This window comes from Salmo trutta, chromosome 32, assembly GCF_901001165.1.
Source record: "Salmo trutta chromosome 32, fSalTru1.1, whole genome shotgun sequence".
NCBI lineage: Eukaryota > Metazoa > Chordata > Actinopteri > Salmoniformes > Salmonidae > Salmo > Salmo trutta.
In genome coordinates, this window is record NC_042988.1 from 37637446 (window position 1) to 37659473 (window position 22028).

Consider the following 22028-nt stretch of genomic DNA (forward strand, 5'->3'; position numbering starts at 1 on the left):
CTCATAACAGGGCCATTTGGGCTACTCTGGATCTGGTATTCTACACCATTAATTTGGGCATTTTGGAAGCTGATTCATGTCCTCTTTGGAAGCAGTGAGTATGTTTGGGAGCAGTGTTGGGCAATCATTGTACTGATACACTGTTGTTAAAGAGAACAGTAAACATCACAACAAAGACATATTGACGTGAAAAGCTGCCTTTATTCAGGCATCCAGATAATAATTTAAGTACCGGTATACAGTATCTGATGCTTTTTTGTATAGGCTGTGTGAGTGACCAAAATTAGCAGATTTCATTACGTATTCGCTGTTGTTGATGTTGGCAATGTCACTTGGAAAAAAACTACATTTAGGTAACCAATGCTTTTTTTGGAAAACAAATAAAATATAATAAAATAAACACAAAGAAATAACTTTCTATACATTTTCACTTTTTGCCAAAACAAAACAAAGAAGTGGGAGCGGCCTCTCATTTGCAGCTAAAGTAGAAAAGAGAGTAGTGAAAATGTTCCCCAGTCAGTCTGTGTACTGTATCGTTGTTGGTTAAGCTGTGAACCCAGGTGGGAACCAGGTCCACCCTCTCTCCTTCTCCCTCCACACTCCCCCTCTCTCCTTCTCCCTCCACCCCTCCACAAGCTTCAGGGGTCGTCGGAGGTCGCGTCAGGTTAGTACTCCCAGAGACAGGAGGGGTCCACGGTTGCAGCGTTGCCCTTCAGCGTGCCGCTGTCCCCGCGCAGGTACTTGCCGTTCTTGCCCTTGATGCCCACCCGCCCGTGCTCCAGGAATTCCAGGAAGAAGTCCTCAGGCTTGTCTCCGTCTGAGCACACCAGGCCACTGCAGGAGACATACCAGAACTTTCCACCCACGCCTGAGTGGACAACGTTATTGTTAGTTAGAGATAAAGAGTGACATACTTCGTTTGGTGTACTTTGTATTAATACTGATAGAACTATACCACCTTTTACTCTGAGACAGTAGAACACAATAATACTGATAGAACTATGCCACATTTTACTCTAAGACAGTAGAACACATGCAGATAGAACATTTACACATGCATGGTACATGAAAACATGCACACAAATGCAAACATGTGTCATGCAAGCACACACAGACACCCACACACACACTTTTTATGTGGTAGGCGCCATTGCTGAAGAGCAGTGAGAAGATGTCATAGACGGATCGGTTGGCATCCAGCGTGTTGGAGCTCTTGTGATGACACACAAAACCATTCTCCCCTCGCAGGATCAACATGGGCCGATTAATAAGCTTCATCAGGAAGAGCTCATCATCACCTGCAACACAACGACAGGAAGGTAGAATAACAATAATGACAATAATAATAATCACAATAAAATTAATAATGACAATAACAATAATGACAATAATACAATAATAATAATAACAATACATAATAATGACAACAATAATTATAATAAGGACAATAATAATAATGACAATAATAATGACAATAACAATAATAAAATAATAACAATAAATAATAAACTGGAACCCACTGGGCACAGACGTCAGTTCAACATCTATTTTTGATTTACATTTGGTTGACTAACATGAATTCAACTTGAAATCAACCAAAAATGTTACCATGACATTGAATTTAGTTTAAAAGTTGAGAAAAAAAATGACAAAATACATTTACGTTGATGACTTTTTGCAAATCCAATCAGTTTTCCATGCTGATTCAACGTCATCACCTTGAATTTGTTTGTTGAAATGACATGGAAACAACGTTGAGTCAGCCGTTTTTTGCCCAGTGGGAAATTAGGTTTTTGCATATCCCAGCTCCCCCTGACAGTGGGGTCACGGCCAGGTGAGGCTTTAATAACACAGTCTTTTGACAGAAACGGACTGGCCATAGTACGGTAGGGCCATAGGGCGGTAGGGACATAGGACGGTAGGGCCATAGGGCGGTAGGGACATAGGACGGTAGGGCCATAGGGCGGTAGGGACATAGTACGGTAGGGACATAGGGCGGTAGGGACATATTACGGTAGGGCCATAGGGCGGTAGGGACATAGGACGGTAGTGCCATAGGGCGGTAGGGACATAGGACGGTAGGGCCATAGGGCGGTAGGGACATAGGACGGTAGGGCCATAGGGCGGTAGGGACATAGGGCGGTAGGGACATAGGGCGGTAGGGACATAGGGCGGTAGGGCCATAGGGTGGTAGGGACATAGGACGGTAGGGCCATAGGGCGGTAGGGACATAGTACGGTAGGGCCATAGGGCGGTAGGGACATAGGACGGTAGGGCCATAGGGCAGTAGGGACATAGGACGATAGGGCGGTAGGGACATAGTACGGTAGGGCGGTAGGGACATAGGGCGGTAGGGACATAGTACGGTAGGGCCATAGGGCGGTAGGGACATAGGACGGTAGGGCCATAGGGCGGTAGGGACATAGGACGGTAGGGCCATAGGGCGGTAGAGACATAGTACGGTAGGGCGGTAGGGACATAGGGCGGTAGGGACATAGGACGGTAGGGCCATAGGGCGGTAGGGACATAGTGCGGTAGGGCCATAGGGCGGTAGGGACATAGGACGGTAGGGCCATAGGGCGGTAGGGACATAGGGCAGTAGGGACATAGGGCGGTAGGGACATAGGGCGGTAGGGCCATAGGGCGGTAGAGACATAGTACGGTAGGGCGGTAGAGACATAGGGCTGTAGGGACATAGGACGGTAGGGCCATAGGACGGTAGGGCCATAGGGCGGTAGGGACATAGTACGGTAGGGACATAGGGCGGTAGGGACATAGGGCGGTAGGGCCATAGGGCGGTAGGGACATAGTACGGTAGGGTCATAGGGCGGTAGGGACATAGTACGGTAGGGTCATAGGGCGGTAGGGACATAGGACGGTAGGGCGGTAGGGACATAGTACGGTAGGGCCATAGGGCAGTAGGGACATAGTACGGTAGGGCGGTAGGGACATAGGGCGGTAGGGACATAGTACGGTAGGGCCATAGGGCGGTAGGGACATAGGACGTAGGGACATAGGGTGGTAGGGACATAGGGCGGTAGGGCCATAGGGCGGTAGGGCCATAGGACGGTAGGGCCATAGGGCGGTAGGGACATAGGACGTAGGGACATAGGGCGGTAGGGACATAGGACGTAGGGACATAGGGTGGTAGGGACATATTACGGTAGGGACATAGGGCGGTAGGACGGACATAGGGCGGTAGGGACATAGGGCGGTAGGGACATAGGGCGGTAGGGACATAGGGCGGTAGGGACATAGGGCGGTAGGACGGACATAGGGGGGTAGGGCGGACATAGGGGGGTAGAGACAAAGGGGTAGGGCGGTAGAGCCATAGGACGGGTGGGACACAGGGCAGCAGAAACATAGGGCTATAGAGCAGACATAGGGCGGTAGAGACATAGGGCAGTAGAGACATAGGGCAGTAAAGCCATAGGGCAGTAAGGAAATAGGGCAGTAGGGTCAAATGCCAGATGGGACTCTGGATTTTAGCCCAGTGGACCTGTCAGAATTATATTTTTTGAGCTAGTATTTCTATTTGTAGTCTGTTCTGGACTTGAGGACTGTGAAGAGTCCTCTTGTGCCATGTCTTGTAGGGTATGCATTGGTGTCCGAGCTGTGTGCCAGTAGTTCAAACAGACAGCTTGTTGCATTCAACATGTCAATACCTCTCATAAATAAAAGTAGTGATGAAGTCAATCTCTCTTCCACTTTGGGCAAGGAGAGATTGACATGCATATTATTAATATTAGCTCTCTGTGCACATCCAAGGTCCAGTCGTCCTGCCTTGTTCTGAGCCAATTGCAATTTTCCTACGTCCTTTTTTGAAATGGGGCCCTAAAGGAAAAAAATGGGCCAGTGTGAGAAATTCCCAGGCTGATGTCTGGTCCCAGTCCATCCCTGTCCTCTGACCATTGATCTTCTATTCTTCTTCTCTTTCGTCCTCTGATCACATGCCAATTCTCTTTACACATGACATGTGCTCATTCGTCCCTCAGTCGTGTTGAGCACATTCCATGTGACACATTCAACGTGATCTCTATGCTAACTGAATCACATCAGAGATTTGGATCTCGAAGCACTTACCTACTGAATCGCTGACGGCTGAAAGCTGCCCATTCTTTTTGGTGCACACGTACTTCCCATTGCTTGCCTTCAGTGCTACACTGCGGCCGAGCCACTCAATGTCAAACATTGTGTTGGCCTCCCTGTGGTTGTCCGGATAAGGGGATGAAAGAGAAGAATGAAAAGAGGGGGCGTTAAGTTGAAAAGAATTTAATGGAAGGTTGTTTAAATCTAGTATAATTGTTTAAACCAAAGTGTTTTGATTTATGCGCTCATATGCGACATTACATAAAACTGTTCATATCCTCTGGTAGCAGATCTGTTTTAGTAGAGGTGTTTCCCTATCCGTTCTTCAGGCACCCTAAACTGTGGCACATATTTGTTCTATTCCAGAACAAGCTCACTAAGATTAAATTCATTTGGTTTATTCATTGACAAGTTCAATCAGGTGTGCTTGTTCTGGCAAAACAACATCTGAATGTCCAACAGATAATGTTAGCAAGAATGTCCAAAAGAATGAATTGGGAAGCCGTCTGTAGCCAACTCTGTGGTGTGCATTCTCATGACAAACTAGTGAGTGTAAAATAGATCTACTTACACCTCCGTGGCTGTGGACTGGATCCCTCCGTGGGAGACCAGTGTCCAGTAGTTACCGCCGTTGGTCCTAAACATGCACTTCTTGCTCTCCTTATCAATCTCCATCTGGAAGGTCTCCATGTCTGTCTCCACATCCTGGTTGGCTGAGATGCTCACACCTATAATGATACAACACAACAAACTTTATTGATCCATTATACCGAGACAACAACAAAAGGGAAATAAAAGAGAAAAAGACAGTTGAGAATAGAATGCCATGGCTCGGAGTCGAAGGGCATTACAATGACGATGATTACAAGCTCTTCTCACAAGCCATTTACACTCAAAGGTGATTTGCAGGAGAACCATGGACACAGCAGTGATGTGACAGCTCATTAAAGAACTGTCTGTCTCTCGTCTCTTCTCCTCTAGTGTTACACAGCTCAGGGACTCACAGCACAAAACCTGGTCAGAAGACAGTGCTATTCTTATATCCCTGGCCTTGTCTAAATGGGCTGTGTGGTTAAGGGTAGGTACGCTGGTTCATGTCTTGTAGGCCGAAGCTTTAGACATCCTATTCATTTAGGATGATGAGTTCTTCCTTATAGAGCTTCTCTGAAAGCTGACTATTCTGGAGTATATCTCTCTCTTTTTAAAGGAGTAGGGCACCGACCTCCACCGACATAGATAGGATATAAAGGATCAGAAAAAACAGAGTAGGTTCACACACAAAGTCAACAGATTAATGATCCTTTTCATTTTGTGATTTTAATGTGTTTTTTTTTAAATCTCTTGCACTTCTGTATCATCCAACTCCAAATATGAGCTCCTTCCAATCATCCACATTTCCTCCCTTGATACAAGCCCACATCTTTTTAGCTCTTCCACTCATAAGTGCACTCTGCTCCTTTTTAGTGCAGGACTGTCAGGACAGAACATTGCCAACGTGTCATGTCAAACAGTATAATAGTCCTGGGCTTCTCGGTGTGTAACTCTGCAAGTATACCCTCATGTTGTGAACAGGGAGGATATTACAGTATGCAAACACTGCTACTGCAGGACTGTGAGCTCATAAAACACACACAGTACCTAAATAAAAAATTATGAGGACATAAACACACTGCACCAACAATCTGAATGTGAATTACCGAGGCATAGCCGCTGCAACCTTGTCTCAGACGAAAACGTATTAAATTTGACCAAAATCCGAGCCGTTCCATTTAGAGTGATATGTTACTTTACATTGGCCTACAATGTAATAGCGGCCATACAATATAACATAATACGAATTGTAGGACGTATAGTATCCTACGTCTTGATCGCACCAGTTTGCTTTAACCCGTTTAGTACAGTATGATATATCATCTTCAACTGCTGTAGTATGATATGCAACGTTAGGGGTTAAGGTTAGGGTTAGGAGTTGGGTTATAGGGTTAAGGTTAGGGTTAGCTAACATGCTAAGTAGTTACAAAGTAGCTAAAATGTTGTAAGTAATTGCAAAGTTGCTAATTAGCTAAAATGCTAAAGTTGTCTGTGATCAGATTCAAACACACAACATTTGGGTTGCTAGATGTTGGTGTAATACACCCACCCATCCACCCCAACCAATCACCCTCCTTTCGTTTTTGCCTTAAGTAACCTACTGTCATCACAAACGTATCATATCATACTAATGAGTGTATCGGATTTACATGGGCCAATGTAATGTAACCTAACGTAAAGCAACATATCATACTAAATGGCGTGGCACAAATGTTAGTCAAATACAGTGCATTCAGAAAGTATTCAGATCCCCTGACTTTTTCGAACAATTTGTTACATTACAGCCTTCTAAAATGGATTAAATATTTTTTTCCTCTGATCAATCTACACACAATACCCCCTAATGACAAAGCAAAAACAGGTTTTAGACATTTTTGCAAATTTATAACAAAAACAATACAGAAATATGACATTTGTAAGTATTAAGACCCTTTACTCAGTACTTTGTTGAAGCACTTTCGCAGAGATTACAGCCTTGAGTCTATCTTGGGTATGATGCTACAAGCTTGGCCCACATGTATTTTAGGAGTTTGTCCCATTCTTTGCAGATCCACTCAAGCTCTGTCAGGATGGATTTGAGGCGTCGCTGCACAGCTATTTTCAGGTATCTCCAGAGATGTTCGATCGAGTTCAAGTCCGGGCTCTGGCTGGGCCACTCAAAGACATTCAGAGACTTGTCCCGAAGCCACTCCTGCGCTGTCTTGGCTGTGTACTTAGGGTTGTGGTCCTGTTGGAAGGTGAACCTTCACCCCAGTCTGACGTCCTGAGCGCTATGGAGCAGGTTTCTATCAAGGATCTTTCTGTACCTTGCTTTGTTCATCTTTCCCTCAACCCTGAATAGTCTCCCAGTCCCTGACGCTGAAAAACATCCCCACAGCATGATGCTACCACCACCATGCTTCATTTTAGGGATTTGCAAGGTTTCCTCCAGATGTGACGCTTGGTATTCAGGCCAAAGAGTTCAATCTTGGTTTCATCAGACTAGAAAATCTTGTTTCTCATGGTCTGAGTCCTTCAGGTGCCTTTTGGCAAACTCCAAGCGGGCTGTCATGTGCCTTTTACTGAGGAGTGGCTACCGACTGGCCACTCTACCACAAAGGCCTGATTGGTGGAGTGTTGCAAAGATGGTTGTCCTTCTGGAAGTTTCTCCCATCTCCACAGAGGAACTCCGGAGCTCTGTCAGTGACCATTGGGTTCCTGGTCACCTCAATGACTGAGGCCCTTCTCCCCTGATTGTTCAGTTCGGCCAGGCGGTCAGCTCTAGAAAGAGTCTTTGTGGTTCCAAACTCCTTCCATTTAAGAATGATGGAGGCCACTGTGTCCTTGGGGACCTTCAATGCTGCAGACATTTTTTGGTACCCTTCCCCAGATTTGTGCCTCAACGCAATCCTGTCTTGGAGCTCTATGGACAATTCCTTCAACCTCATGGCTTTGTTTTTGCTCTGACCTTCACTGTCAACTGTGGGACCTTATATAGACAGGTGTGTGCCTTTCCAAATCATGTCCAATCAGTTGAATTTATCACAGGAGGACTCCAATCAAGTTGTAACAGGATGCACCTGAGCTCAATTTTGAGGATCATAGAAAAGGCTCTGAATACTTAAGTAAATAAGGTGTCAAATATTGTTGTTTCATACATTTGCAAACATTTCTAAAAACCTTGTTTTCACTTGCCATTATGGGTTATTGTGTGTAGATTGATGAGGACATTTTTTAATTTAATCCATTTTAGAAATGTTTTTTAAATTTTAAATGTAACCTTTATTTAACTAGGCAAGTCAGTTAAGAACAAATTCTTATTTACAATGACGGCCTACCCCGGGCCAAACCCTAACCCAGACAATGTTGGGACAATTGTGCGCCGCCCTATGGGACTCCCAATCATGGCTGGTTGTGATGCAGCCTGGAATCAAACCAGGGTCTGTAGTGATGCCTCTAGCACTGAGATGCAGTGCCTTAGACGGCTGCGCCACTCGGGAGCCCCACTGGTTGTAATAAGGTTGTAACGTAATAAAATGTGGAAAAAGTAAAGGGTTATGAATTCTTTCCGAATGCACTGTATAATACGTTTTGCTCTGAGACCAGGCTGGATCACTATAGCGTTCAGCTGTATAATATTTTATAGGTTTTGGGTTCAGCTGTATCGTGTGTTATTGGTTTTGGGTTCAGCTGTATCGTGTGTTATTGGTTTTGGGTTCAGCTGTATAGTGTGTTATTGGTTGTGGGTTCAGCTGTATCGTGTGTTATTGGTTGTGGGTTCAGCTGTATCGTGTGTTATTGGTTTTGGGTTCAGCTGTATCGTGTGTTATTGGTATTGGGTTCAGCTGTATAGTGTGTTATTGGTATTGGGTTCAGCTGTATAGTGTGTTATTGGTTTTGGGTTCAGCTGTATAGTGTGTTATTGGTTTTGGTGCAAGAAAAGGGGCAGGAGTTTTTCCTGACTATGTGACCTGGCCAGGAAAAACTCTGGGCTCTAGGTATAGCCTAAAACTCTGCGCCATAGGTATAGCCTAAAACTAGGACCAGGAGTTATCTTCTAATTAGGTCATGTGGACAGGAAAAACTCCTGGCCTCTATACACAGCATGCATTTCCCCCTGATTTGGGATCTCCCTGAGGTTTGAACGTCATGCAAACCAAAGAGGAAGTCCCTGGAGGTGAGAGGACCAGGGTGGTGTTCATTAGGCACTAAACCGGATAAAACTGAATGAAACATTGCATTGCATGCCCTAATGAACACGACCATAGGAGAGGTGGTGTGAGAGTTGACCTTGGCACCGCCTTGCCCCGAGGTATCCCGCTGCTCGGATGAGCCTGTCATGTGCATGTCCTGTCTTATCCTGCCAGTTTATCTTGCACAGCAGATTACACGTGTCCCGAGGTGACCGCAAGTTGTGACACTTACATTGTGATAAAAAAATGATTAAATGAACATGTCTGGTTGTGTTGTGACAGATGAAGTAGTGCACATGGGGGATTAGGTTCTGGGTGCCAAGATGACATGTTGGGTAACACATGTACTGTAGGCCTATGTACAGCGCTTTCAGAAATGATTCACATCCCTCAACATATTCCACAATTTGTTATGTTACAGCCTGAATTTGAAATGCATTAAACATTTTCTCACCCATCTACACACAATACCCCATAATGACTAAGTGAAAACATATTGACATTTTTGCAAATTTACTGAAAATGAAATACAGAAATATCTAATTTACATAAGTATTCACACCCCTGAGTCAATTCTTTGCTGAAGCATCTTTGGCAGCAATTACAGCTGTGAGGCTTTCTGGGTAAGTCTCTAAGTGCTTTCCACACCTGGATTGTGCAACATTTTTTATTTATTTTACTTCACCTTCATTTAACCAGGTAGGCCAGTTTAGAACAAGTTCTCATTTACAACTGTGACCTGGCCAAGATAAAGCATAGCAGTGCGACAAAAACAACACCGAGTTACACATAAACAAACATACAGTCAATAACACAAAATAAAATAAAAATGTAAAAATCTATGTACAGTGTGTGCAAATGTAGAAGAGTAGGGAGGTAGTCAATAAATAGGCCATAGAGGTGAAAATAACTACAATTTAGCATTGATACTGGAGTGATAGATGTGCAGATGATGATGTGCAAGTAGAGATACTGGGGTGCAAAAGAGCAAGAGGGTAAGTAATAATATGGGGATGAGGTAGTCGGGTGTGATATTTACAGATTGACTGTGTACAGGTACAGTGATTGGTAAGCTGCACTGACAGCTGATGCTTAAAGTTAGAGAGGGAAATATAAGACTCCAGCTTCAGAGATTTTTGCAATTCGTTCCAGTCACTGGCAGCAGAGAACTGGAAGGAGAGGCAGCCAAAGTAAGTGTTGGCTTTGGGGATGACCAATGCAATATACCTGCTGGAGCGCGTGCTACGGGTGGGTGTTGCTATGGTGACCAGTGAGCTGAGATAAGACGGGGCTTTACCTAGCAAAGACTTATAGATGGCCTAGAGCCAGTGGGTTTGGCAACGGATATGTAGTGAGGGCCAGCCAACAAGAGCATACAGGTCGCAGTGGTGGGTAGTATATGGGGCTTTGGTGATAAAACGGATGGCACTGTGATAGACTACATCCAGTTTGCTGAGTAGAGTGTTGGGGGCTATTTTGTAAATGACATCGCCGAAGTCAAGGATCGGTAGGATAGTCAGTTTTACGAGGGTATGTTTGGCAGCATGAGTGAAGGAGGCTTTGATGCGAAATAGGAAGCCGATTGTAGATTTAATTTTGGATTGGAGATGCTTAATGTGAGTCTGGAAGGAGAGTTTACAGTCTAGCCAGACAGCTAGGTATTTGTAGTGGTCCACATATTCTAGGTTGGAACCGTCCAGGGTGGTAATGCTAGTCGGGCGGGCAGGTGCGGGCAGCAATTGGTTTAAGAGCATGCATTTCGTTTTACTAGCATTTAAGAGCAGTTGGAGGCCACGGAAGGAGTGTTGTATGGCGTTGAAGCTCGTTTGGAGGTTTGTTAGCACAGTGTCCAAAGAAGGGCCAGATGTATACAGAATGGTGTCGTCTGCGTAGAGGTGGATCAGAGAATCAGCAGCAGCATTAATCTTTTCAAAATTCTTCAAGCTCTGTCAAATTGGTTGTTGATCATTGCAAGACAACCACTTTCAGGTCTTGCCATAGATTTTTTAGTAGATTTATGTCAAAACTGTAACTCGGCCACTCAGGAACATTCACTGTCTTCTTGGTAAACAACTCCAGTGTACATTTTAGTCATTTAGCAGACACTCTTATCCAGAGCGACTTACAGTAGTGAATGCATACATTTCATACTTTTTTCTCCATACTGGTCCCCCATGGGAATCGAACCCACAACCCTACAAACACCATGCTCTACCAACTGAGCCACACGGGACTGTGTAGATTTGGCCTTGTGTTTTATGGTATTGTCCTGCTGAAAGGTAAATTAATCTCCTAGTGTCTGGTGGATAGCACTCTAAGCCAGGTTTTCCCCTAGGATTTTGCCTGTGCTTAGCTCCATTCCGTTTGTTTTTATCCTGAAAAACTCCCCAGTTCTTAACAATTACAAGCATACCCATAACATGATGCAGCCACCACTATGCTTCAAAATATGGAGAGTGATACTCCGTAATGTGTTGTATTGGATTTGCCCCAAATATAACACTTTTGTACTCAGGCAAAAAATGTATTAACATATTTTCTTGGCAGTATAACTTTAGTGCCTTGTTGCAAAAAGGATGCATGTTTTGGAATGTTTTTATTCTGTACAAGCGTCCTTATTTTTACTGTCATTAAGGTTAGTATTGTGGAGAAACAATGTTGTTGATCCATCCTCACTTTTCTCTAATCACAGCCATTAAACTCTGTAACTGTTTTCACATCACCATTGACCTCATGGTGAAATTCCTGAGCGGTTTCCTTCCTCTCTGGCAACTGAGTTAGGAAGGACTCCTGTATCTTTGTAGTGACTGGGTGTATTGATACACCATCCAAAGTGTAATTAATAACTTCACTTGCTCAAAGGGATATTCAATGTCTACTTTTTTATATTTTTACTAATCTACCAATGAGAGGCATTAGAAAACCTCCCTGGTCTTTGTGGTTTAATCTATGTTTGAAATGCAATGCTCGACTGAGGGACCTTACAGATAATTGTATGTATGGAGTACAGAGATGAGGTAATAATTCAAAAATCAGGTTAAACACTATTATTGCACACAGAGTGTTATTATGTGACTTGTTCAACACATTTTTAATCGTGAACTTATTTAGGCTTGCCATGACAAAGGGGTTGAAATCTTATTGACTCAAGACATTTCAGTGTTTAATTTTTAATTAATTTATAAACATTTCCAAAAAGATAAGTCCACTTTGACATTATGGGGTATTGTGTGTAGGCCACTGACAAAAAAATCTCAATATAATACATTTTAAATTGTGCCTGTAACACAACAAAATGTGGAAAAAGTCAGGGGGAGTGAATACTTTCTGAAGGCACTGTATGTATGTGTTTGCCAGTGTCCCCTCAGTTCCTTCAGATGTTTCCAGACCTGGGTTCAAATCATATCTGTTTGAAAACTTTTAAATGCTTTGAGTGTTTGATTGAGTCTGCCTTGAGTGCCAGATGGGCAGGGTTTGTGCTTTTGCTTAAGCTTAATCAAGCGCAGCCCAAAGTATTTGATAGAATATAAATACTGAATCCAGCTCTTGCTTTTCAACACTGACCCCTCACTCCACCCATAGTGGTGTAATATCACTGTGTAATAGAATTATCTCCCCCATGTGGTACTGTAGGGAAGCACAGCTACTGCAACAGTTCTAGAAATACTCAAATGAAGGACTGGAAATGTATTTGGAGAAACCTGATGCGACCAAATAACTGTTGGGAATGGCCCATCATCCAAAAGGCATAGATATTGACTGAGGATACAAATATGTTTGAAAAGCACAGCATTCAGAGTAGATAACAAGTAAGCACCAATGACATCATTAAAGATGCACTCCAGGATCTTAAGCCCAATAAAATCGTAACACGTCATATGAATTTCACAATGTACAGTTGAAGACGGAAGTTTACATACACTTAGATTGGAGTCATTAAAACTCGTTTTCAACCACTCCAAATTTCTTGTTAACAAACTATAGTTTTGGCAAGTCGGTTAGGACATCTACTTTGTGCATGACACAAGTCATTTTTCCAACAATTGTTTACAGACAGATTATTTCACTTATAATTCAAAGTATCACAAGTCCAGTGGGTCAGAAGTTTACATACACTAAGTTGACTGTGCCTTTAAACAGCTTGGAAAATTCCAGAAAATGATGTCATGGCTTTAGAAGCTTCTGATAGGCTAAGTGACATCATTTGAGTCAATTGGAGGTGAACCTGTGGATGTATTTCAAGGCCTACCTTCAAACTCAGTGCCTCTGCTTGACATCATGGGAAAATCAGAAGATCAGCCAAGACCTCAGAAAAATAATTGTAGACCTCACAAGTCTGGTTCATCCTTGGGAGCAATTTCCAAACGCCTGAAGGTACAACATTCATCTGTACAAACAATAGTATGCAAGTATAAACACCATGGGACCATGCAGCCGTCATACCGCTCAGGAAGGAGACGCATTCTGTCTCCTAGAGATGAACGTACTTTGGTGCGAAAAGTGCAAATCAATCCCAGAACAACAGCAAAGGACCGTGTGAAGATGCTGGAGGAAACAGGTACAAAAGTATCTATATCCACAGTAAAACAAGTCCTATATCAATATAACCTGAAAGGCCGCTCAGCAAGGAAGAAGCCACTGCTCCAAAACTGCCATTAAAAAAGCCAGACTACGGTTTGCAATTGCACATGGGACAAAGATCATACTTTTTGGAGAAATGTCCTTTGATCTGATGAAACAAAAATATAACTATTTGGCCATAATGACCATCATTATGTTTGGAGGAAAACGGGGGAGGCTAGCAAGCCGAAGAACACCATCCCAACCGTGAAGCACTGGGGTGGCAGCATCATGTTGTGGGAGTGCTTTGCTGCAGGAGGGACTGGTGCACTTCACAAAATAGATGGCATCATGAGGCAGGCAAATTCTGTGGATATATTGAAGCAACATCTCAAGACATCAGTCAGGAAGTTAAAGCTTGGTCACAAGCATACTTCCAAAGTTGTGGCAAAATGGCTTAAGGACAACAAAGTCAAGGTACTGGAGTGGCCATCACAAAGCCCTGACCTCAATCCTATAGAAAATTTGTGGGCATAACTGAAAATGTGTGTGTGAGCAAGGAGGCCTACAAACCTGACTCAGTTACACCAGCTCTGTCAGAAGGAATGGGCCAAAATTCTCCCAACTCATTGTGGGAAGCTTGTGGAAGGCTACCCAAAACATTTGACCCAAGTTGAACAATTTAAAGGCAATGCTACCAAATACTAATTGAGTATATGCAAACTTCTGACCCACTTGGAATGTAATGAAAGAAATAAAAGCTGAAATAAATCACTCTATTATTATTCTGACATTTCACATTCTTAAAATAAAGTGGTGATCCTAACTAACCTAAGACAGGGAATTTTTGACTGAATACTTTCCGAATGCACTGTATATAGCAGATTGTGTCTGCTGGAGTTCAAATTAGATACCACAGAAATATCCCTCAACCTTTCTCTTAAGCCTGTTACCACCCTAATCCCATACACACACCCCTCCACCCATCCTGCTCATTCGCCTGCTGTAATTCCCTCGGTGGTGCAATGCAAATCTGCACCACAGGGCCCACTAAGCAGCTTTCTGGTGCCTGCCTCGTTCCTAAAACAAATGTCGGGGGAGAGGAGACACCAGTGATGTATTCATTAGTGCACATTGTAGCAAAACGAAAATGAGAGTTTCTTAGTGGACAAGTTCAGGTTAGTCTCTCCCAGTTTCATCCCGTTTGCTTCAGTCTGTTTCCTAGTGAATACACCCCAGGCAAAAACACTCCTCTTAAGAGAGACCAAGCACAAAATTATGGGTTGGGTTGCCATATTGGACATTTTGAAAAGCGACTTGTTGAACATTTTTACCAAATTTTAACCAAAGCAAGAGTAGAATGAGGCACTCATTTTTTGCGATCAAATATACTATTTCACGCCTTCATTATTTCCATGGAACACTGATCAATATTTGAGCCAGTAGCCTACATACATTATTTTTTTATCTATTTGAATTTTTTTTATTTAACTAGACAAGTCAGTTAAGAACAAATTATTATTTACAATGACGGCCTACCCCAGCCAAACCCGGATGACGCTGGGCCAATTGTGCACCGCCCTATGGGACTCCCAATCACGGCCGGATGTGATTCAGCCTGGATTCGAATCAGGGACTGTGCAAGAGGCTACCAGGGACTCTAGCCTCTTGCACGCCTCTTGCACTGAGATGCAGTGCGTTAGACCGCAGCACTATTTCATATTTGTTTTGTTGATCTGTAAAATCATCCTATACTCGTACAATTTAAAATCACATTTACCTCCGTATTTTGACCATATCGTAAGAACATAGCATACCAGGGGAGGCCTGTGCAGGGGAGGGAGGGAAGAATGAATCTCCCTAGTGTCATGACGTTGCCCTCGCTCTGGGAACAGGGAGCACAGTTGACCCCCTCCCCCTTGCACCATCCCCCTACCTACCTCTCCCTACCCAGGCCCTGTGAAGGCGGTCGTAAAATTCTAAAGGAGAAATTCCTGCCGCATTGCCCAATTGAGACAGAGAGGGGTTTCATAGAGAGACAAAGGAAATTCTTCCAACTCACAGAATTGGGGAACCGAACGACATTTATGTTCTGGAGAAGGTATAAAAGATCGGTGAAGAATCCAGCTACGAACTGGTCCGCTTGGTACAATTTTGTGAAACCCATTGGAGACAATAGTACCATATTACCATACTAAGGTTTATATAATAGCCTCAGCTATGGGACTTGCATCTAAATGGTTGTATACAATGATTTAATAAGATTAAAGCTATTTGGAATATGTTGAGAGGCTATGTACTGATGTTAATGTGATAGAATTGTATTTCTGTTCAAAGCTTGACTCAGTCATCGGCACGCCCCCAGGGACACAGACAAGACCTGGCGTCATGAGACAGCCTTTTTCTGTCATTCCGAATAAAACCCCCACCCAGGGTTACTTTCTTCAGACCAGGCCTCCACTTCATTACGAGTTGGCCAATAGGTTTGACCATGTATTCCTCTACTTAACTTTAACCATACCACGTGGTTAAACTATCGATACAGAATAAGAACAAGTCTTTGATATTAAGTACTAGTCTGCAGCTAGAATTCGGTATCATCGAATGCGAAGACCGATGAAACATCTATTCTATAACGACGCTAATGAATGTCGCTTTGAAAGATACATTCTAACCGAGAGAGAGAGAACGCGGACAAAACTCTCCAACAGGACAAAAACTCTCCAACAAGGATCCCGACACACACTGAGCGTAAATATATATTGTTTGCAATTGTTCCCGAATGAGTGAGCGTTCATGTGCAAAGGATTAGCATATCAATTGTTAATATTAATGAACTCTGTGTGCCTCCTCAGCTGCCCTTTATGACCCTTTGTTTAAAAAGGTTTAGCCCACTAGGGCACATTCTTCTACCATTTCTTTGTAACGATAACTACTGTTTGTATGCTTTCTGTGAATTACTTAGTTTAGTAAATAAAGGATTTTAAGACAATTGATGTATGGATAACTTTTGGGTTCGTGCAGATACAACAATTTACGACGTTTGGAATGAGACGGACGCGAGGTAAAATACACCATTTAAACCAGAAGATAATCGGCCTATACTATAATATAATATAATATACTGCTCAAAAAATAAAGGGAACACTTAAACAACACATCCTAGATCTGAATGAAAGAAATAATCCTATTAAATACTTTTTTCTTTACATAGTTGAATGTGCTGACAACAAAATCACACAAAAATAATCAATGGAAATCCAATTTATCAACCCATGGAGGTCTGGATTTGGAGTCACACTCAAAATTAAAGTGGAAAACCACACTACAGGCTGATCCAACTTTGATGTAATGTCCTTAAAACAAGTCCAAATGAGGCTCAGTAGTGTGTGTGGCCTTCACGTGCCTGTATGACCTCCCTACAACGCCTGGGCATGCTCCTGATGAGGTGACGGATGGTCTCCTGAGGGATCTCCTCCCAGACCTGGACTAAAGCATCCGCCAACTCCTGGACAGTCTGTGGTGGATAGAGCGAGACATGATGTCCCAGATGTGCTCAATTGGATTCAGGTCTGGGGAACGGGCGGGCCAGTCCATAGCATCAATGCCTTCCTCTTGCAGGAACTGCTGACACACTCCAGCCACATGAGGTCTAGCATTGTCTTGCATTAGGAGGAACCCAGGGCCAACCGCACCAGCATATGGTCTCACAAGGGGTCTGAGGATCTCATCTCGGTACCTAATGGCAGTCAGGCTACCTCTGGCGAGCACATGGAGGGCTGTGCGGCCCCCCAAAGAAATGCCACCCCACACCATGACTGACCCACCGCCAAACCGGTCATGCTGGAGGATGTTGCAGGCAGCAGAACGTTCTCCACGGCGTCTCCAGACTCTGTCACGTCTGTCACGTGCTCAGTGTGAACCTGCTTTCATCTGTGAAGAGCACAGGGCGCCAGTGGCGAATTTGCCAATCTTGGTGTTCTCTGGCAAATGCCAAACGTCCTGCACGGTGTTGGGCTGTAAGCAAAACCCCACCTGTGGACGTCGGGCCCTCATACCACCCTCATGGAGTCTGTTTCTGACCGTTTGAGCAGACACATGCACATTGGTGGCCTGCTGGAGGTCATTTTGCAGGGCTCTGGCAGTGCTTCTCCTGCTCCTCCTTGCACAAAGGCGGAGGTAGCGGTCCTGCTGCTGGGTTGTTGCCCTCCTACGGCCTCCTCCACGTCTCCTGATGTACTGGCCTGTCTCCTGGTAGCGCATCCATGCTCTGGACACTACGCTGACAGACACAGCAAACCTTCTTGCCACAGCTCGCATTGATGTGCCATCCTGGATGAGCTGCACTACCTGAGCCACTTGTGTGGGTTGTAGACTCCGTCTCATGCTACCACTAGAGTGAAAGCACCGCCAGCATTCAAAAGTGACCAAAACATCAGCCAGGAAGCATAGGAACTGAGAAGTGGTCTGTGGTCACCACCTGCAGAACCACTCCTTTATTGGGGGTGTCTTGCTAATTGCCTATAATTTCCACCTGTTGTCTATTCCATTTGCACAACAGCATGTGAAATGTATTGTCAATCAGTGTTGCTTCCTAAGTGGACAGTTTGATTTCACAGAAGTGTGATTGACTTGGAGTTACATTGTGTTGTTTAAGTGTTCCCTTTATTTTTTTGAGCAGTGTATAATATATAGTGTTATAATATAGGAAAGTTATATTAGGAAAATTATAACTTTGTAATCTGAATATTATCCTTGGTGCCCCGATCTCCTAGTTAATTACAGTTAAACGATTAATCAGTTTAATCGCGTAATAATAATAACAGGGAGTTATTTTGATAAACATGTCTTCAGTTAATGGTGCCCAAAGACATGACACTAGAAAAAATCATCTTGGTACTCGTAGGTTATGTCATTGTGAATGTAGCTGTGGCAGGGTGATACCCTCACTGAATGACACCTTACTAGTCGTTGATTGGAACTTCATCCAAACCTGTGACCAGAAACAGCCAAAGTCCCTTCAGTCTCTTTGTAACCTGTCCTCCATGCCTGCTGGCCTGTCTCTGGGTATGTCACTGTCAGCAGAGGCGATCTCTCCACCTTCGTTCCTCTCTCAGGGAAGGCCTCTGCCGAGAGCTACTGATGGGTGTAGGTAACTGATCAGTCTGACCAGTTCTCCTATTTTAACTGCTCTTTCACTGCCTGTCCAGACTAATAGATTACTTCCTCTACCTGCCACAAACAACCTTAGCCCCCATTACAATTACAACCACTCACTCTCCTCACTCTCACTCCACAGATAAAGCATCCGGTAGTTTCAGTTTGATAATAGAATGGTTGTGATCCTGAAATGCCCATTGATGGGAATTAGTTGATAGCACCAGCAGGACCCCTCTGCCTCCCTGGAGTCATCGGCCTGCACTCTCCCTAATCTCTTCTATGGGACACACAGTGGAAATGACAAAGCACATTACCATGATGACCCGGATGACACGCGTAATGGCGCCCAATGGCTGACTGACCATATGCACCGTGCAGAGGGAGGAGGGGGAGACAAGCATGGCTGCCCTTCAGTTGTACCGTACTTGACACTTGTCACATGGTTTCACAATGTTCTTTCTGAAAATTTCCAGAAGAGAGTCTCTGACAATCTTTTTGGATCCCCTAATTGATGACTATATTTCTGATTCGCGTTGAGTAGAGAACCTTCCCCAATGTGGGCTAGCATTCCTAGTGGGCTGCTACACTGCATGCTTACTGTATTTTGAGATATGTCTCAATGCTCACTCAATTGAGTGAATGGTTTCTGAAAATGACAAATATGACTGAACTGAGCCTACCTGTGATTAGAATTCAATATACTACCTGCTATTGACAGACAGACCCACAGGCTTCACTAAGGGAGTAGAGTAGTGAAGGCTGATTATTATTTATTTTACCTTTATTTAACTAGGCAAGTTAATTAAGAACAAATTCTTATTTTCAATGACGGCCTAAGAACAGTGGTTTAACTGCCTTGTTCAGGGGCAGAACGACAGATTTGTACTTTGTCAGCTCAGGGATTCGATCTTGCAACCTTTCGGTTACTAGTCCAACGCTCTAACCACTAGGCTACGCTGCCGATGAGGGGAGGACAGCTCATAATAATGTCTGGAATGGAGTCAATGGAATGGTATCAAACACACGGTTTCTATGTGGTTGATACCATTCCATTGACTCCATTCCAGCCATTACTATGAGCCGTCCTCTCCTCAGCCATCTCCACTGGAGTAGAGCAGCACACAAGACCATGCCATCATCCTGTCGCGCCGAGACATATTTTCTGATTCTAATTTTGAGATGTGAGGAGTCTTTCAACAGCATTTACTTTTCATCTAATTGCTAAGGAGTGTAACTAAAGACAAAGTGAGCTTCAGCACTGAGCTAACATTTACATTTTAGTCATTTAGCAGACGCTCTTACCCAGAGCGACTACATACATTATTTTTCCCGTACTGGTCCCCCATGGGAATTGAACCCACAACCCTGGCATCGCAAACACCATACTCTACCAACCGAGCCACACGGGACCAGCTAACTAATGGGTATAATATTGGACTGCCATTTACTTGTGATAGAACCAACCAACCTCTACAGAGAAATTATGCAAACATGAACATTTTCCTACTTTGAATTTCTTGACGTCAACTATAATGCATGAAGTGTGGATTTGCAGGTCAGTTACACTGGAGGTTGATTGTGCTGAGCACAGTACAATAAGACATTATTTTCTGAACAAAATGGATTTGTACTCTACTCTTCTCAGAGCAGTGTGTTTAATGTAATGTCAGGTTTTTAGCGTCGAACAAAAAATAAAATACTTTCAAAAGTTCAGCAATTCTAAAGCTCCCTGAGAATGTCACTTGTTTTTCCCCCAATGGGTTCACAGCTGGCCTACCTACTCTATTTTCTCCATCCCTTTCTTTTCTCAAAATAGAGCAGGCAGAACCTCCCTGGTTAGTCCATTTCCAGACTAAATGGAAAATAGAAAGCAGTGTAGAACATTAGTTTCCTCAGTTCTGGGTGGATTCCAAGAAAAGAATAGCAGGTCAATTTGATAGCAGTCTCCTGGAAACACTACAGTGAGCCTAATGGGGTTCTGCTGACATTATTCTTTTCAATTCTTCTGCAGCTAGATGTGCACCTTCACAGAGGATATTGAATGTATCACCCAAGACATTTCCAACCCAAAATATTGTCCAAACATCAAATTAGTTCACATTTTTCATCTTAGTAGAGACTATACAAAAACACTTAAATAATGTGCATTATAGCAATAAATATATACATTGGCTGGATAATTACCTTGTTTGACGGAGACAAATCTTTTGTTGGCTGCTTGGAAAATGACTTGTGGGTGGCTCTCCTCTAGATCAAACAGCTCATCCTTTCCAGGCTTGGAGCACCTGCCTGAGCGCAGCGTGCCGGTTGGGCCCATGGGCGTCAGGTACTTCCCATCGCAGTCCTTGAAGGCCAGCTTGCCCGACTTCAGCTCCAGGGTGAAGCTGGTGGTGGGGGTGTTCTCTTTGACCAGCTTCCCATCGTTGCTGAGGAAGCGGCTGTCGCACGTCTTCAGGAAGTACTTTCCTTCCAGGTAGACCAGGGTGACCAGGGAGTCCGAGCCCCAGGGGATGTTGCTGTCCACCGAGATCTCTCCTTCCCGGGCGAACAGGTGGGCATAGCGTTTGCGTGCCACGCTAAGCAGGCTAGCTTGCGGGTGGAGGGCCAGGTGGACGGCCCACAGCTCGGGCTCCCCGATGGCTTGGGCGAAGCAGGACAGGTAGTCAGCCGAGCCTCCGAAGAAGCGCAGGTATGTCTCCGACTGCAGTGCCCAGCGGCCGTCCGACTGGGCCACGATCAGGAAGCGGCAGCCGGGCGAGTCGGGCTGCTCTGCCCCGCAGCTCACCTTACCATCCTTGTCGGAGGCCAGGTAGCGGCCCAGGTGGCTGCGAAGGAACACTACCTGGGTGTCCTGGTCCTCTTGCTCCAGAGTCCAGATCTGCTTCTTCTTCATGCTGGAGGCCGAGGCGTTCACCTTGAAGCCGAAGGCCTCGGCCGTTAGGTAACGGCTCTCGTGGTTGATGAGACCAAACTGCAGCTTCAAGGCTTTGTTAATTCCGTTCGTGGGCATCGTCGATCCGTTGTCCATAGACACACACACACGCAGAGGTCTGGAGTGGAAAGCTTTAGGATGAACGAGGGGGAGGGTAGAGGGGGAAGTGTGCCCCTTTCTCTTCTCTCCAGGCGCAAAATTTCCCTGCTTTAACAACCTCCCTCAGTCTAAATGCTTGACTTCCCTCCCTCTCTCTCTTCCCCCAGAGGGGTTGCACAGGCGCTTGCTCTCTGTTACCTAATCAGCCGGGATTAAAATCAGGAGGACACAGGAGCTCAATCCAACGAGCCACTGACGTCACATACTAGTGCACTAAACCCACCTCTCTCTCTCCTCTTGCCTTCATTCTCTTCTTACACATAGCGTGAGATAAAGTGTATGTTTTGTCTCATCGCCCCCCCTTTTTGAATTTCACACTCTCTCTATCACTCACAATGACACTCTCATTTGTCAGCCTTAAGTCT

The 22028-nt window shown here is 44.4% G+C and overlaps 1 protein-coding gene across 1 annotated transcript; it reads right to left on the bottom strand.

Moving 5' to 3' along the window:
• Positions 1–21742, bottom strand: LOC115171826 (fascin-2). The gene is made up of 5 exons (XM_029728996.1): positions 20757–21742; positions 4661–4817; positions 4084–4205; positions 1131–1298; positions 1–868 (listed from the first exon to the last, which is right to left on the bottom strand). Exons 1-5 carry the CDS (start codon positions 21598–21600, stop codon positions 666–668), a joined length of 1494 nt encoding a protein of 497 aa, XP_029584856.1. The 5' UTR covers positions 21601–21742; the 3' UTR covers positions 1–665.
• Between the last annotated feature and the right edge of the window lie 286 nt (positions 21743–22028).